General features: G+C 39.2%; 1 protein-coding gene across 1 annotated transcript in view; it reads right to left on the bottom strand.

Annotated features, from left to right (window-relative positions):
- Positions 1–19,162, bottom strand: part of NBEAL1 (neurobeachin like 1) — a 145,250-nt gene that overhangs the window by 51,959 nt on the left and 74,129 nt on the right. Inside the window, exons 15-22 of the mRNA XM_018554008.1 lie at positions 17,047–17,627; positions 15,295–15,427; positions 13,691–13,819; positions 9,543–9,843; positions 9,335–9,420; positions 7,361–7,450; positions 4,865–5,033; positions 744–877 (exon numbers count right to left, since the gene is read on the bottom strand). Of these exons, the coding sequence (XP_018409510.1) occupies positions 744–877; positions 4,865–5,033; positions 7,361–7,450; positions 9,335–9,420; positions 9,543–9,843; positions 13,691–13,819; positions 15,295–15,427; positions 17,047–17,627 (1,623 nt within the window). The remainder of the gene's footprint in view (positions 1–743; positions 878–4,864; positions 5,034–7,360; positions 7,451–9,334; positions 9,421–9,542; positions 9,844–13,690; positions 13,820–15,294; positions 15,428–17,046; positions 17,628–19,162) is intronic.

Raw genomic sequence — 19,162 nt, forward strand, 5'->3', positions numbered from 1 at the left:
GTAATTAATTTACACTTTTTTTTTTTTAACCAAAGAAATGTAGCAGAATACATTTTGGTCTAAATTTATGAAGAAAGATTATTTATGTGCAAATTTTCATAGCTTAACATAGGGAAAACAGGTTTTTTTTTTCAAAATGTTCGGTACATTTTCCTTAATAGTAAAAAATTAAAACCCCAGTGGTGATTAAATACCACCAAAAAAAAGCTCTATCTGTCCCCAAAAAAGAATATAAAATTCATGTTGGTACAGCATTGTATTGCTGAATAATTGTCAGTGAAAGTACTGCAGCGCTGAATACTGAAAAATGGTCTGGATGGGAAGGGGGTTTAACACCGTGGAAGTCAAGTGGTTAAAGATAATTTTTTTAGCATGGAAAAATAATATCCTAAGGAATTTTCTTTGGTAACTGTACAAGGGAAGGTCATCCAGAAGGCCTTTTAGCAATGGTAAGGGCAACAAATATTAGGAAAGGCAAAGGAATTAGCATTGAACACTAAACACATTAAACACATTGAGCATAACATTGTATGCAAAATATCAGCTGTCCCACTACGTCCCTTAAAGGGTAACTCCACTTAAAAAAAATGAAATAAAAAAAAAATCTTTAAAAAATGAACATAGCATTTGTAATTTAATGTAATATGATGTAAAAATTCTATGTAATATGATGTATTAATGATTACAGAGCTACATTACAATTGTTCTAAGTGCAGCTTTAATCTTGCACAGCTAGGTGTTACCTTCTGTAGCAAGGCCCCCAACGTGGCTACTCCATGTGAATGAATAAGATTCTCCTGATTGATCTGATGTCTCTGGATAAAATGTTTCAGCATCAAAATAAAAGTAGCAACAATATTCTTTTCCATACGGGCCTCTGCAAAGTTAACAGCAGTGTATGAGACAAAAGACTAGATAAAGTGACCACATATTCTACTATCTGGTGAGGGCACAAACAAAGAACAGTAATCAATATCAATTACACTGACACTTTTATTGTGGAATAAGTATATTGTCTAGGGTCTGTCAATGTGTCTGTGTGTGTCACATTTAAGTTGTGTGCAGCGGTGATTGTACATTTAATTTCTTATTATTACACCGGTGACCATATAATGCTTCTGATGAATAACATTTTGCAAAAAAGTTTTCTGGGTGTAGCAAGGTTGTCAGTAATGTGTGGAGTGGAAGATGATGATTTAACAAACAGAAACCATTTAACACAAAGACACTAGAATAAAAAGTTGTCTTTATCTTTCGATAGATCACAAATATTTGCAGACTTTTTTTCCCCATTAAACACTTAAAGGGAACCTACCATTAATGAGGTTTATACAACGATACTTTATCTAAATCTCATCCTGGAGTTGTACCTCTACTTCTTAAAAAATATCTCTAAAGCTAAAACTTTGTTTTATTATGGGAAGAGTGGGACATGGTGAAACCTCTGTCATATTTTTTTTGCCTGTTTGCCATTGGGGAGATTTAATTTCACCTCCTGTTCGGTTGACACAACAGAAAATAAGAAGTGGGAGGAAATCTCTCCAAAGTAAGAGAGTAAGCGTCCCGATTTGAGGGAACAGGGGTGAGACCTTTGGATGTTAGGCAATGTGGTGCAATATAGTGCCAGTCAAGATTATCTCATCACAGGGTCAGGGTAATCATTCACTTTACAATATATTTTTTTCTTAGGAACAGTGACATTTTTGCAAAGCCTATTCAAATTCACCTTTTGTTAATCGCTTTAGTGTCATAAGCCCAAAAAGTTGTAAATTATGTGGTCCACAACTATTTGCGCTGCCCAGCAAACACTATGAGCAGTGTAAGCATTCCTGAAATAGCTGTTCAAGGGTGAACATTTCTGTACTGGGTGTGTGAAGGTTGGTAAAATAGAAGTCCTGGATCCAAAAGAGTAACTAGCTGCACAAGGAAGAATTAATAAGGTGGGCATGGGAATGTTGCTGACCAAGCAGGCACTGACTGGGGACAGATCAAAAGTAAGAAAAGTTGGACAAGATGAGGACACAGAGGAAGGTAGGTCACAATCAGAAGAAAGGCTAAATGGAGAACATCAGCTAAGCTAGTCCTTAACTAAAACATCATAATAAAAATATATACAAAGAATCTAAGAGAACAGGTCCTGAAATGTGAAATTCTATCAATTTAAAAACATGTTCTCTAGGAAAAACTGATCAGATTAAAACATGATAATGTCCTCATTCGCAACTACTGCACATCCTACTTACTGCCTCCAAAAGTGCATTGTAATAAATATATATATATATATATATATATATATAACCACCACATCAGTACTTCGTTGGGCCACGAGATAACTCCACGAGATGACTTTGTTGCGCCAAAAAAAATCGTGACTCCACGAGATGTTGAAAGGTGATGCGAGGAATCTGACACTGCACTGTTTCCCTTCTGTTGTCTTGTACCAGTCTTGCCACTCTCCGTTCTGCCCTAACATTGACTAGTCGCTGACGGCCACAATTCGCACGTTCAGATCCAGATTTTCGGCTGACAGTCCAGTCTTTAAACACTTTAACAATGAGCCCCTCTTGAACATTTAACGAATGTTGCTGTTTTGCTGATACTCGCTCCATGGCTTGAGCGCCAACAATCATCCCACGTTCAAAGGCTGTTAAATCACGTTGTTTACCCATATCTTCAGGAAAAATCACTTCTATTGTCGTGGCAAACAACCTGCTTCCCTATTTATAATGGTCTGGCCCTCTAGCAACTTCAGCGCCAAATTATAGCTAATTATAGCTAATTTGCCTACAAACGTCAGGTGGTCATAATAATCTGGCCACTCAGTGTGTGTGTGTGTGTGTGTGTGTGTGTAATATATATATATAGATAGATAGATAGATAGATAGATAGATAGATAGATAGATAGATAGATAGATAGATAGATAGATAGATAATTTTGTTTTACTTTAACCTTTCACTTTTCTTACAAAAAAAAATAGTTCACCTTGATCACTGGATTTTCTCTTAAAGTGATATTATAGTCAAAAGGATTTTAAGCTATTTCAAATACAAATGAAATCACTAACAATGGATTCTGCTTCTTGATGTTTAAAAGTTTTAGTTTCCTGCAGAATCAGCTGGTCCCCTGAGCACTGGTCCTGATATCCTGTGTTTGTGTGGCTCCTTTGCCTATAGAGTGTCCCTTGTGTGTGCCAGTATGCTGTGTTTTTCTCCACAAACACACAGGCATAGCAAATCAAGCTACTCCCTTCCACCCTGGCACCCTCTCCTCCCTTCTCCAAGCTAGCAGATGAACAGTTGCTGGAGTCTGCACTGTCCTTTGTGATCTTGTACTGGACAGAAAGTTCAGGGAAGCTGAGCTGAGAGACTTGGAAGCAGCCGTTAGGAAACATAATGACTGTAAGTGTTTGGCCAAAAATGTAAAGCAATGCTTTGCTGGGCAATGTATTTTTTTTTTTCATCTGGATACATTATTGAAAAAAGTTTGAGAGTTTAATACTACTTTAAGGGTCAAAGACTCTACCACACTGTAATAAATTAGTCCTAGGAACTTCCATCACCCGCCTAATTTTATGTGCTGATAAAATCCATAAACTTGCCAGAAAAAATAATGCATTTTGATACAATTAAGAGAGAAGTACACGATTACCGTATCCAATACATGATTCTTCACAAAATATAATTGCACTCATAGCAATTAGCAGTGAGCACATGACTTATGCTATTTTTTCCTACTAAAGGGCAGCTGTAGGCTTGAAAGCCTTCAAGTAGGCGGATTCTCTATTAGGGCATACAGGGGAATGGCTGGACATGTGTAGTATGTTGGCTTGGAGCCATCAAACTGTAGTGGGGCATAACTATAGGATGAGGAAAGTGAGGAGGGGCAGTTGGCCCCAACATATTTTAAACGTGGTGCTGTACTTTAAAATGACTTCAGCAAATTGGGAAATAGTACAACTCCAGGACCAAAAGGTATTATTTTCAGAAACATATTATGGATCAGATATTTTCAGAAACATTAGAAGAATTATGCACCACACTTACAATACAGCAAGAGAATAGGGGTTTAATAATGGTCTGAGGAGTTGGTGCATGGAGGAAGGGTTTAGAATTTTGGAGAACTGGCTGGAATCCTTAGGAACGTATGGTACTATTTGGGCTTTTTTGGTGAACTGGGGTGATATGTAAGGTGCCAAAAGTATGAAACCATAACCTCAGATATAGACTGCCTGCATCTTACAAGGAGCATGCAGCACTACTTAAAGGAGAACTATGAGGTGAGTGCTTTTCACTCACCTCATAGTTCTAGCCGATTTGTGACAATGAGACTGTCACAGGTCGGCTCAGTAGATCTGGAAGTGATCCTCCAGCGCTGACTGGCGGAACGGACGGGGGAGTGGGCGGATACAGCTTGCTCTGCCTTTAAGATAGGCAGAGCCAGCTGTCACTCATGCAGCTGGGCGGATCCAGACATAATTGTCGGGATCCGCTTCAGCAGCGGCGTCTCAGTATACCGCAAGCTACTGAGCTTAGGGTGACGGGAGGACGCTAGTTTGTGTCCTCCCGTTACCCTAAGGAAAACTATGGGGAAAAGCCCCAACCCCATAGTTCTCCTTTAAGAGGAAAGATAGTTACAAGGTGTAGGATATTTTAAACTAGTATCTAAGGGGGAGCATGCAGATAGAAAAAGTAGGCAAGATACAGAACATTGAGAGCAAGTTACATTAAAAGTTGGATCAAAGTTAATGTACATAGATTGGGTGCGTTTGCCAAAAACAGTAATCAGTGGAATGCTGCTTGCATAAGCCTGATAACTTATATATCTTAGTCAATGTCTAAGACAGCTTGCCTTAAGCATTTATACCTGAAGCCTTTGTAGAAGGCAGAACTACAAAATCTCCTTCCGTTGGGGTTAGTAGTTCTGGGGGCAGCATGACAGGCTCTGTTTTGTCACAGGCTGATTCATTTAATAAGCTGATCTGTTCCAACAGTGGAAATAATGTATTTAGTCCACCAATGCAGTTAATCATGTCCTAAAAGAGAAATAAAAGGGTTAGTTAGTTTTTTCTGGAGAGTAAAGGAATACATTTAAAGTTCTTTTCTACTACAAGCAGCACAAGGTATAATGACACAGCCATAAGGCAGAGGGTACACATGTTTCCCATACAACAATGACGTCTTGTTCCGATTCTCTGTACTGCATTTTGATGTAGATCAAGGTCTTAACAACACGAGACTGTCTTAGATTTATCTGAAAACTGCTGTACATGGAAACTCTATAAAGCCCACAATGATCCCAAGTGATCTGTTTTACTGTGTGTTCCATGCAAAGTAGATTACATTTAATGACTCAATGAAAAGTAAAAGGATGAAGCACTTCCCACTACATAATAACTATATGAAGTAATAACTTATATCTTTCAAAGACATTCCTAAATGATTAATTAGTGCCGAAAGCAAGTAAAGAGAATCAATATTCTGCAAATAAAAGAATAACTTATTTTTTCAATTAATTGCAGTCACGCCCACTGCAAGTTGAATGCGACTTTACAACACACTTGCAGAGAGGCTAATGATCTGTTGTAGCATCTCTTTTTCACTAGCCAGGCATTTATCTAAGGCTGACAATACACTACCATCTACCATTAACTATGTAGTGCAAGGGCCTGTCCGATTTCATACAATTAGTTAGGTTTCTCATCATATTACAGATTGTATTATATGGCCAGCTTAAGAGTTCATTTATCACCAGGAGATTAACACACTGACAGAAGTCATGTTCTGACTAAATGTTAAACCAGTTTGTATGGGAAGCTTTATCTTCAAATGCATTTGATGTTTAAAGTTCAAATCCAGTAAACTGATTTTTTGGAGTGGGGAAGGGTTAGAACTAGGGATGCACCGATACTAGTATCGGTATCAGTGCCGATACAGAGTATTTGGGTGAGTACTCGTACTCGCCCAAATGCTCCGATACCTAGCACGTATGTACTTCCTGTATCATTACACGCTGCCCGGTTTCCCGATTGGCCAGGAAACGGCTCCATGCTCGCTCGTCACTTGTGACGAGAGAGCATGGAGCCGACTTCCCGGCCAATCAGGAAGCCAGGTAGCGTGCAATGACGCGCTGCCTGGCTTCCCGATTGGTCAGGAAGCTAGCAAATCTGGAAGCCATGTAATGACGCAGCGCCTGGCATTCTGATTGGCCGGGAAGCCGGCGTCATGCTCCCTCGTCATCTCATGAATCATAATATTAAGAAAGTGACCTTAAAGCATTAGTTTGTGACCTGTCCCTTTAAGAAAAAGTATCGGTAATTGGTATCTGCGAGTACTTGATCAAAAGTATCGGTACTCGTACTCGGTCTTAAAAAAGTGGTATCGGTGCATCCCTAGTTAGAACATATATCATGTTTTTAATGCACATTTCAGAAATGCTGCTTCATTTCTTGTATGGTAACAGGGGTAAGAAGAAAGAAGGGGCATTTTATTAATGGTGTCAAAGACAAAAATAACAGCAAATCTGTTAAGTAGAGTGGGAAAGGGTAAGAGCTTCTGTTTTGCTCTCTATTTCCCTGGTGAGCATATTTACCTGACCTTCCTGTGTGATCACCAAGACAGAAAGTGAGGAGAAACATCTCCAACAATAGTAATGTGACAACACTATGGTCAATAAAGATTTACTATAATTTGCATAGGAGTGTGAGTGACTTTTTGCTTATTACGTTTGATATGCAGAGGCATCCGCAGTCACTTTCAGCACCCCCCACTCTTTTTTTTGTGGGTTTGATCCAGTCAGGAGTGCTATGGGATCCACTATATTCTGACATCTCCAACAAGGACACAGACAACAATAAAAAGTTGACAAATCTTCTACTCTATCCAAAACTAAAAGAGTCTTGGGTTGGGGTTGTACTTTAATCTGACTAGCCAGGTTGTACAATATCTTGACTGTTGGAATCATATGCTGACTAGTTAAAAATAAAAAATCAAACAGTTTGAATTATACATGGTAAATAAAATGCAACCACTGAATATATCTGCTGGAAAATATTTAGGCAAATTACACTAGGAGTCTATTTATCAATGTTTTCACACAAGATTCACACATTTTCTAAGTGGATTTAACTAGAAAAATGTTTGAATCCTGGGTAAAGGTTGTGTGGCTCTTTTATAAAAACATTGATAAAAAAGATCCCTAGGTATAAATTATATAAGAAGTTATACAAGAAGACTTATATAAGAAGTTGTGTAAGACAACTTGTTATCCCAGGAAAGTATAAAAACCAATACCCTAATGTCCCAAACTTATATAAGAAGAATTAGACGACTTGTTATCCCAGTAAAGCATAAAAACTGATACCTTAATGTCCCAGTTCACAACTTTGTTCCCTGTCAATCGTCCGTTCAGAAGGTTTTGTGATAAATCAAGGCAGATGGTATTTCCACAAGCCTGAGCAAACAGGATAGATAAATAAATAAAATACATTATACTAATCATTGGATCATAAACCAACACAAACATTAGCATATGGCTGTATGAGTAAGACAGCTGACATCCTTGACTTTGACCTCACTGCAAAGTTGATAATGTTCCCCATCACCCTGTTAAAGAGTCTTGCACTTCATGTTTTTATTTAACATTATGGAAAATGTGTACTCCCTCTGCTGCACGGTAAGAATCAAACTCCATGGCAGGGGAAGAACTGCTGGAAACTCTGCTGAAAGTCCTAAGAGAACTCAATGGGAGGGATTTATCAAAACTGGAGCAGACGCCTATGGCAACCGATAAGCTTCTCTCTTCAATTTGTGCAGTTAAGCTTTGAAAATGAAAGGTGGTTGCCATGCACAACTGCTCCAAATTTTGTCTGCTCCAGTTTTGATGAATTCCTCTCAATGTATGTTGTAAGCTCATTAACGTATATTCATAACTGCAAGATCAGCTTTTGAATGACTAACCCTTTGCACAAATGCTAAACAATACATTGGTCTTTGTCTGTGCATAAATACAAATATACTTATGTCAATTTTGATGTGATTTAGTCACTTTTATGCATTCCAGTAAGTCTGGAATGCACCACTTTCACTGCATTTAGCATGCATTGATTTCTTTTTTGTTCACAGCAGCAGCAAAAATAGTTTACTTTTTCTTCCTTAACCTGAATTGCAGAGCACTGCAACATGATGTGAAGTATTGTGCTATGCTTAAATTAGGGATTCACCATTACCAATACTAGTCTTGGTATTGATAATGATTATTTGGGTAAGCACTCGTACTCACCCAAACGCTCCAATACTTACCACTGATACCGGAACTTCCGTTCAGAAGGAGATTTCCTCTGACTGGCAGTGCTGGGAGGGAACATGGAGCCGGCTTCCTGATTGCCCGGGAAGCCAGCTCCATGCTGTTTGGCCAAGTCGATTCCGATTGCCAGGGAAGCCTTCTCCATGCTAGCGGAAGTAACGGTATCGGTACTCGGTATGGGCAAGTACCAAAAGATAAATATCTGTACTCGTACTCGATACCAAAAAAACGGTATCGGTGCATCCCTAGTTTAAATGCATCATGTTCCATTTTTATCCAGTGCACATCAATACAGGTCAATGGTGTGAATTGGACTTGTGGGAGACAATGGATTTCAGCTTGTCATTGTTTTGGGTTTGCAATGAGCAATGCAGCATGAATGGGTTCTGAATGCAATTTAGTCAGTTATAAAACACAAAGTTGTTATATGCATGCCTACTTCACTGTAATTTTTTACTATAAATGAGAGGCCATAAGCACATAGTGACACTCATTTCCATAATGTTTCAATTTATTACGGTCATGCAGGCTTAATTATAAAAAATGTATCATAGTCCCACTTATTTGGCTTTATTTAAGTTATTTAACTTTGAGTGATTCTTTAGCATCATAGTCAGAAGTGAGAGGCTACCTGAGGTGTGAGAGCTGGGGGCCTGTGTTGCTCACGGTCTTAACAGGGCCATATAACAAAGTCCTGTTGTTGCTTATATCCCTCCTAAGTACATGGCTCTGTTATTTGACACTGCTATGCCCTCTAAAAGGATTTAGAAAGTAATGTATGGGTTCAGGGAGGAGAAAGAGAAGCAACTGTACAACTTCAGGTGACTTCTCAAGCTGAACAGCCAGTCTCAGACAAAGTAAATCAAGCAAATTTTCCACAAGTAAGCCTGCAAAATGTTATTTATAACCGAATTTAGTCTCATGAGTAGAAAAAAGAAAAAAAAAAACGAGCAGAGAGAGCCGCATACACTAGTGTAAGATGCTTGTCAGACATTTTTTGCACACAATAGAAGAGAAAATCTTTCTGCTAACCTTTGGAGTGTAGTAAAGGAGAAGCTTGCTAGGTATGTCTGCTAATTCAGAGTCTCCTGATTTCCAAGGATTCAAGCTATTAGGACCTAAAAAATAGTTAGGAAACAGAAAAATAAGAATATCGATAATCTTCTTGGTGCATGCAATTGTTTTGGCTTCATATATAATACTAAGGGTCATTTTAACAAACCAAGCTGATCGCGCTTACCAGCCAAATACAGTGCCTTCACTTGTGCAGTTTGCAATACATCATGAAATATGAGAACTGATCCAAGCTGACCCTCAAGTGATGTTGGAGTCCCCCATTCACTATCCTGAGTGCCTGCAGAAATGACTTTTGTGCAATCACTTTTTCCTTGAGAGGCACTCCTGGAGGGTGAGGACAAAATACTACCCAATGATGACCGACTTGTGTTACTTGGTGGGGAAATGGGTGGGTCTGGGATCTGAGAAGGGGGTGGTGTGTTGGTCTTTTGGCCAGCAGATCCAATGCAGCAAAATGTAAATGGCTGAAAGACAAAGGAAGACAGAATTAAGAAGTTAACAAGGTTTTAAAATTATATTACAAAGTTAAAACCATAAATACATTTTTCTGAAGATGATCCAATGTTGCAATATTCTGAAGGACAATATACAGTCCTGGCCAAAACTTTTGAGAATGACACAAATATTAAATTACACAAAGTCTGCTGCTTCAGTTTGTATGATGGTAATTTGCATATGCTCCAGAATGTTATGAAGAGTGATCAGATCAATTGCAAATAATGACAAAGTCCCTCTTTACCAGCCCTGCCACAAAAGGACCAGCTGACATCATGTCAGTGATTCTCTCCTTAACACAGGTGTCAGTGTTGACGAGCACATGCCTGGAGACCACTCTGTCATGCTGATTGAGTTAGAATAACTCAATATACTGGAAGCTTTCAAGGAGGCTGGTGCTTGAAATCATTGTTCTTCCACTGTTAACCATGGTTACCTGCAAGGAAACGCGTGCAGTCATCATTGCTTTGCACAAAAAGGGATTCACAGGCAAGGATATTGCTGCTATGAAGATTGCACCTAAATGAACCATTTATCAAGAACTTCAAGGAGAGAGGTTCAATTGTTTTGAAGAAGGCTTCAGGGTGCCCAAGAAAGTCCAGCAAGTACCAGGACCGCCTCCTATAGTTGATTCAGCTGTGGGATCGGGGCACCACCAATGCAGAGCTTGCTCAGGAATGGCAGCAGGCAGGTGTGAGTGCATCTGCACGCACAGTGAGGCGAAGACTTATGGAGGATGGCCTGGTGTCCAGAAGGGCAGCAAATAAGCCACTTCCCTCCAGGAAAAACATCAGGGACAGACTGATATTCTGCAAAAGGTACAGGGATTGGACTGCTGAGGACTGAGATAAAGTCATTTTCTCTGATGAATCCCCTTTCCGATTGTTTGGGCCATCCGGAAAATACCTTGTCCGGAGAAGAAAAGGTGAGCACTACGATCAGTCCTGTGTCATGCCAACAGTAAAGCATCCTGAGACCATTCATGTGTGGGGTTGCTTCTCAGCCAATGGAGTGGGCTCACTCACAATTTTGCCTAAGAACACAGCCATGAATAAAGAATGGTACAAAAACATCCTCCAAGAGCAACTTCTCCCAACCATTCAAGAACAGTTTGGTGATGAACAATGCCTTTTCCAGCATGATGGAGCACCTTGCCATAAGGCCAAAGTGATAACTAAGTGGCTTGGGGAACAAAACATCGAAATTTTGGGTCCATGGCCAGGAAACTCCCCAGACCTTAATCCCATTGAGAACTTGTGGTCAATCCTCAAGAGGCGGGTGAACAAAAACCCCCAACAAATTCTGACAAACTCCAAGCATTGATTATGCAATAAAGGGCTGCCATCAGTCAGGATGTGGCTCAGAAGTTGACTGACAGCATGTCAGGGCGAATTGCAGATGTCTTGAATAAGATGGGTCAACACTGCAATTATTGACTCTTTGCATAAACCTAATGCAATTGTCAATAAAAGCCTTTGACACTAATGAAATGCTTGTAATTATACTTCAGTATACCATAGTAACATCCGGCAAGAAGATCTTAAAACACTGAAGCATCATACTTTGTGAAAATTAATATTTGTGTCATTCTCAAAACTTTTGGCCAGGACTGTACTTCATAGCACATATTATGTAAGCATTTGTATAGTTAAACAGCAACATTCAGCAACACAATAACTACCACATAATAAAAGATGTTTGATTTAGAGATCATTTACTATAATCAACCTTGTTACTGGCACAATGATTAATAGCTGCCAAGATTTTAACACTAAGTTATTGCAGACCTATATACCATAGATAAATATGCTATCTCATTGTCCTGGGGAGCTAACTCCTCTCTTCAAAGCTGGCCATACATGCCTTGAATATCAGCCAATTCCTATTGAATAGGCCGAAATCGAGCTGTGGGTAGGCCCAGTTTCAACTAGGATTCCACACAGCTCAAAAAACAGTGGGTGCATACACTCCAGTTTCAGTCACTGTTTGGGTATTCAGAGTGGACTTAATACAATAGCCACCAGAGGAGTTTTTTCTATCCACGCTGTTCAGTGTTGATGTTGAAATAACTCTACCTACTGTATGTATGACTAGCTTTAGTCTTGCCAAAATCCTCAGTAGTGCCAGTTACCATAAATAAACATACCACTTGTAGTAGATTCCTTATTCCATCGTTTTTGGGTCTCCTGGTACTTTTTTTAATTTTGTGAATTAAAGGCTTAATTAGATTATTCTTTTAATGATTTGACCATTTGACTATGGATGACTATGGTGAGCAGACCTGCCGGCTTGACAAAAGTTGATAACTCAAATCAACGTTTGTCAACCCAGAGAACCCACCTGTGAATCTGCTAAATATTCTAAATAGTGTATTCCCAGCTTTAGGAAGCCTGTAAAGAAGCCGGGATGAAGATTTTCAGTCGAACAATTACTGCAGTCAATCAGCATGCGCTGGCTGTCAAAGTACAATAGCTGCAGCTGGGAATTAGTACATCCACAGTGTTTAGTGTGCTATCTTACTAGCATGCACAAGGGGGGCTCCATAGGACCTTGCAAGATATCAGGGCCAGTGCTCAGGGGACCAGCTGATTCTGCAGGAAGCCAAAACCTTTAACCCCTTAGTGACACAGCTTCAGAAATTTTTTTAGTTCCCGGGGACCGGAGCAATTTTGGCATTTTTGCTATGTGTTTGTTTAACCATCATTTCCATCTTCCTCATTAATTGCACCTACACATATTATATACTGGGGGGTTTTAAGGACAACATGGGCTTTCATTTGTTGGGGTATATGCATATATAAATTCTTATTTTTTTAATTTAAAAAAATAATGTAACAAAAAACAATTTTTTTTACATTTTTGGCAATAATAATGTGTACATAATTAGTGTAGCTAACAGAAAGTAATTCATACTGCATTCTTTTATTTGTCCTGATTTATAGGACATATCATATCTGAGAATTCAGTTTAGTTTGGTTATAGATCACAAAATACAAGGAGTGAAATACAGTTTTAGTGTGGAACAATTTTAGAATGTGGTACGTTTGTCTACTAGCTTTAAATGCTGTCTTGGCACTATATTTTCTTATCATTGTTTTATCAAACATAGTTTTTTTTAGCTATATTTACCTTTTTTTTTTTTCTTTTTTTTATTTTTAAACATTTCAAAAACTTTTAAAAACAGTTTAAAACTTTTTTAAAACTAGGGGGCACTAAGGGGTTATTATTTATTTATTTATATGGGCTTTGGATACTAAGTAATCTGACGAGATACTGTATTCTCATCAAAGATACTTTGTATCTTTTTTTTTATATATACTTAACCAGCTTGCAGCTCCACAACACAGTGAGCTGGAAGCCAGATCAGTGACTGTCTCAGCTCTGTGATCACAGTGCAGGGACCCCTAATTTGCTGTTGAGGGTCAGCCTCGGACCCCGAGGGACCCGGAAACAGCATTAACTCAATGAGCGCTGATTGTACCACATGATGGGATTATTCAGTCACCGGTCTTTAAGGAACTGAGCGACTGCGACTGAATAATGTCGTTTGGCAAAGGGGTTAAATATTAAAGAACAGCATCCATTTAAGTGATTGAATCAGCATTTGAAATAGCTTAAAAACCTTTAATAATAACTTGAAATGAAATTTGTGCTTTGCAGATCCACTAGCTCACAGCTGTGTAGTTCCAGCACACTTGGGATCCAGTTTCGTATGAGAGACGTGACTAAATGCAACTTGAGAGCAGGGAGAGTGGCCATTGGTTTCTCAAATGGTTATTCTACTTTTCCAAAAGATTCCTTTGAAGCTTTACTTACTTCACCCATAGAAGGAAACTTGAGAGGGGGTGAGATTTTCAGTTGTCCATTAACATATATGTGGACATTGCTTTGTCCAAAGAATCCCAAAGACCTTTTTCCTGGTGCATGGACAATTGTGACACTGTGCTGTTGACAGAAAACACAAAACACATTAAAATGTACAAAAGACAGTGCAAAGGAGCAAAGTGGAATATTCATCAGAGCTAATCAGAATTCATCCTGACCCGAGTAAATCTGGTTTCTAAGGGTTGCAGCATTTTGCAATTAACATTTTATGACTTGCATTGTTTAATAAATAAAACCCAATAATATCTAAAGTTACTGAAAATACACTTTACTTTATGTGCATTCTTTCTCTGCAATACTTTAGAATTTTTAAATAGGGGCAGCCTGCTCTGCAAAACCTACACATTACCAATTATTAGGTTCATGTTAGTAAGAAACTGAACTCAAAAATTATTTTTGCAATAATCTTATAATTTGACAACCCTCTAATGAATATATTTCTAGGTGGCTCTTTACCTGTTATATATAATCTTTGTGTAAGCACCAACAAGAATGAATTGCAAGAATGAATTGAAGTTGAAGTTGAAGAGGCTGTCATGGAGGGGGGTCAGGCTGAGGAGGGGGGGTTGGAGCAGCGGGATCCAGAGGTGGGTAGCTGGGTTACTGTTAGAAGGCGGGGGAGGGGGAAGAGTGCTAGAGAGGTCAGCCCTGATCTGATTCACCCCAATAAATTTGCCAAGTTGCAGGATGTTGGGGACATCAGTTCAGGGGGGACACTGCTGGAGCACGACTCATCCTATATCCGCAGGGGGAGTGAGTGCTCCGGCGAGGACGGGAGACCTAGAATGAGATCCTAATAGGTTGGACTTGATGGACTAATGTCTTTATTCAACCTCAAATACTATGTAATACTATGAAGTAATGCTAATAATATCTAAAGGCTCCTGTATACAAGCCTAAACAAGTCCCAAGTTCAGTGATGTTCTTAATAGTAGGACATAGTTCTACATTAACATTTTGGTTAATCCATTTTATTTTGAGTTCATTCGTCAGTGTTTACCTAAAAATAATCTAAGACATTCAAACTTTTCTTAGCCTTACATATTTATATCATTGTATTAAATATAGAGACATATAGAATAGATACTAAAGGGAGCTCTCCAAGGCTCTGTCCGATTATGTTGTCCTTTATTTAACATCTGTTGAGGTGAGATATAAGCCCCATAGGAAATGTGATCATAATGCGTCAACTGACTCATAGGCTTGTATTATAAGAAGAAGCAGTCAAGAGCATCTATCGTGTAACACAATGTGGGATGCAGAATCTGTATACATAAACATAAACAGCAAATATGGCTGCCTCATACCATGTATGATACAGTAATTCCCAATTATACATAGAAACAAGGTATCTAAAATGCCTTGATAAGATTATTTACATCAAGCTAATCACTTCTACTTGACATGTATAACAAAAATAACACTCTGAAAAGACTACACATTTTATTTAAACTAATCAATATAATGTAGGCAGACTATATCGCCCTGTATCTATATCTCTCTTCCTGCATTGGTATGTAGTAAACAGCACTTACCCACAAAGAATCACAGAAGCAGACCTCGTGTAATTGAACAGTTGTGTATTCTTTTTTGGTGCATACCGCAACGACCAGGAATCCAGAGGATGTGATAAAGGCTTCAAACCCCATACCACTGCTGGTAAAGAAGCTGCAATCAAAGAAATCAGTCAATGACAGAGAGACTAGCTGTAAAGAAAAATCATATAAGATGTATTCACACATCAAATTCACACACCATATCCACTGCACTTGCTTCATAAACTTTAACTTACTTTAGTTTTTATAGCACAGCACAATATATTTAGCTAAAATGTACGTAAAAGCCCCCTTTTTTAGTTGTAATAGAGAGGGGAGCATTATACCTTCTGCCACATTGTTATTCATGTCTCTATCCCCCCTCTATTTGTCCTAGTAACCACTGTCCCGAAACAGAAAGTAAGAGAAGATCCTACATTTTGGAGTTGTCATGTAAGAGGAAATCTTCCAATACAGACATATGTTCCAGTGACAGTTGTCTGAGATGGGAATCTTCCTAACAGGACGCAGCAACAAAAAATAAACCATATAGGGATTTTAATCCTTTCCAATTTATTCCAGAAATACAAAAATCTGAGTAGTTTGAGATAAAATAATAAAGGCAGTATAAGTGCAGTTGTCTATTAAATGTTACATTTATAGGTTGATTTATATACATCTGAAGATTTACTAGGCATATTAAGGGCATAGTTCCCTTAGAATTTTTCTACTTGTTTTAAAGGGTCAGTACACCCAAAACTGATATTTCAACATTCGTGACACCTCTGCATTTGACTTCCCAGGTCTACACACCTGCTGTGGTCATTGTGAGGGGTTTGCGCTTTACCTTTTGTTTTTGTAATTTATTTTATATAATGAAAAAATCTCAAACTGCAGAAGACAAAAGGTCAATGCAAACGCTTTGGCCTCGTTCACATGGGACGATCTGGCACTCCTGTGGCAGGAACCTACCGATTCCCGCACCAGGAATGCCAGGTGTCACCGTTCAGATGCGGCTGCTGTACCCGTTCAAGTAAAAGACCAGGTGACAGCGGCCACATCTGTAAGCGGCAGCCCGCATGTAATCTATATGATATTATTCCATGTGGTTTGGAATAGATCACTGTCACTGGATGCCGGTCTTTTACTTGAACGGGTACAGCAGCCGCATCTGAACGGGGTCACCTGGAATTCCTGCATTCCCATAGGTTTGCGAATGGGGCCTTAAAACTTGCAGTCAGAAACAATGGCATGGAAATTTTATATTTGAAGTATCCAAGATATAAAAGAAATCAGGGGGTCAACTCAGCCCTTTAGGCTCCACATATATCTAAAATATCACTTTTGGTGGACTGACGCACTGAGTCAAGAATAATAAAAGATTTATTTGATCATTCTGTAAAATGCATTAACAAATTCAGGGTCTTGCCACAGTGTTCTTTAATTCCATCCACTTCCAACCATACGTTACACCATGATTTAGCACAGACAAGTATGTCCATATTTGTTTTCTATGTTCCACTAATATTTTATATTGTAAATGCTAAATGCACTCCACATCTTAGAATATATTCTGACAATTCTCTCATAAGCAAGGCCATGTTCACCTAATCTGTCACAGTCTGGTTTGTTTCTGTTTCTAATGACTGTTTCTTTATAAAAAGTAAGTAAGAATGACAATGTGTAACTTTCCCAAGGAAAATAATCCAAAGTTTAGACAGACTTCATGTTTAGATTGCCAAGATACACTACCTATATAGCTGTTTTCTTTTCATCCCACTGCCAGAAATTCCAATAGTGGACTGGTCTTGGTCAAGACAAAACCAGGCAGTAAACGTGAATGCAGAGCCAGGCCATTTCTGGATGGTGGGTACAGCGATTCCTGATGAACTATGGGACAAGTTAAAGTACTGCAAGGCACTCTCAAATCCCTGCTTACGGCCAATGGTGAGCATGGCTCGAGTCACAGGAACAACATAAGGGTGGTTATTCTTGAGTTCATCTGTCCTCAGCATAGCAATCAGATGAAAGAGTTCTCCAGAGCTCATTGACTGGCTGCCCAATGACCCCAAAAGGCTGATTAGGTTTTCTGCACAGATTCGGTGCAAGGAATAGTGAGCAGTGAGTGTCCCGATAATCCGAATGACCATGCTGGCATTGACGCACATAGTCCGACTCTGCTTATTTATACAGCAGATCCTCTTTAACCAGTCAGAGATGAAGTTCTGTAGATCATGAGACACAATTTCTGGAAGCCACTGTACAAGGAGAAGCAAGGGCTGGACATTACTGATGCCGTAAATCCCAACAGAAGTATGCTCACCTTCCACAGCCTGAAAATGAAGAAAGAACAAATGCATGAGCAGAAAGGATGATCAATAAATGCATACAGTAGTTACATAGTTACATAGTTACATAGTATTTGAGGTTGAATAAAGACATTAGTCCATCAAGTCCAACCTATTAGGATCTCATTCTAGGAGTACCCGTACCCCTGTATATTACGGTCCCTTAAGAAATCGTCCAAAAGTTTCTTGAACAATTCCACATTATTTGCTGAAATCACCGCCTGTGGCAGTGAGTTCCAGACCCTAACTGATCTTACTGTGAAGAACCCCCTTCGCCCCTTGTGCTGGAATTTTTTTTCCATCAATTTTAGGTGATGGCCTCTAGTTTTTGTAACGGAGTTAATTTTAAACAGTTTATCGCTAATGTTGCTACCACCATTAAACATTTTGTACATGGAAATCATATCCCCCCTTAATCTCCTCACCTCTAATGTGAACATGTTTAAATTTAGTAGCCTCGTCTCGTAGCTCTGGTCCTCCATACCCCTAATTAGTTTGGTTGCCCTTCGCTGGACTTTTTCCAACTCAAGGACATCTTTTCTTAGTACTGGTGACCAGAACTGGACCGCGTACTCCAGATGAGGTCGAACCAATGATCTATAAAGTGGCAAAATTATAGACTTGTCCCTGCAATACATCCCCTTTTTAATACAGGACAAGACCCTGCTAGCTTTGTTTACAGCAGCCTGGCACTGCAAACTACCTTTCAGTTTGTGGTCTACAATGACCCCCAAATCCTTCTCCATTTCTGACTTCCCCAGCGGCATACCCATAATTGTATAACCCATTTGTTTATTTTTAATTCCAAAGTGCATTACTTTGCATTTATCGACATTAAACCTCATCTGCCACATTAATGCCCACTCCCCTATTTTATCCAGGTCCTCCTGTAATGTTATAGTGTCTAAGTACGTGTCTATTACCCTCCCTATTTTGGTGTCATCCGCAAACACGGAAATATCGCTGTTAACACCCTCCCCGATGTCATTAATAAATAAGTTGAACAATATGGGACCCAGCACAGAACCCTGAGGCACACCGCTCATTACACTAGCCCAGTCTGAAAAGGTGCCATTTACAGATACCCTCTGGACACGTTCCCGTAGCCAGTTCTCTATCCACGTACACACCACCTCATCTATGCCCATAGCCCTCAGCTTGTGTAGCAAGCGTTTGTGTGGTACCGTATCAAAAGCCTTTGAGAAATCCAGATATACCACATCCACCGGCTTACCTCCGTCCATATCTCTACTTACACCTAACAATCTGTCTCAAGAAGACATGGAGGATGAAGAAGAAAGAAAGCATATACATCTATTAACTTGTGTTACAAGCTGCCTCTTATACAAAGTGCAGTATTTATTTGCTTAAGCCAAATGGAATTCTTCAATTGCTACTTTTTATTTAAAGTTAAACCCTAAGAAAACAGCCAAATACACAGGTGGAGTACCTATATGAAAGTTGTTTTAGCTACCAATAGATTTGTATTCCTGTCAATCCAGTCCTGAGATTTAGCAGGG

The sequence above is a fragment of the Nanorana parkeri genome, unplaced genomic scaffold, assembly GCF_000935625.1.
Source record: "Nanorana parkeri isolate BGI_ZX_2015 unplaced genomic scaffold, ASM93562v1 scaffold139, whole genome shotgun sequence".
In the NCBI taxonomy this organism is placed as follows: domain Eukaryota; kingdom Metazoa; phylum Chordata; class Amphibia; order Anura; family Dicroglossidae; genus Nanorana; species Nanorana parkeri.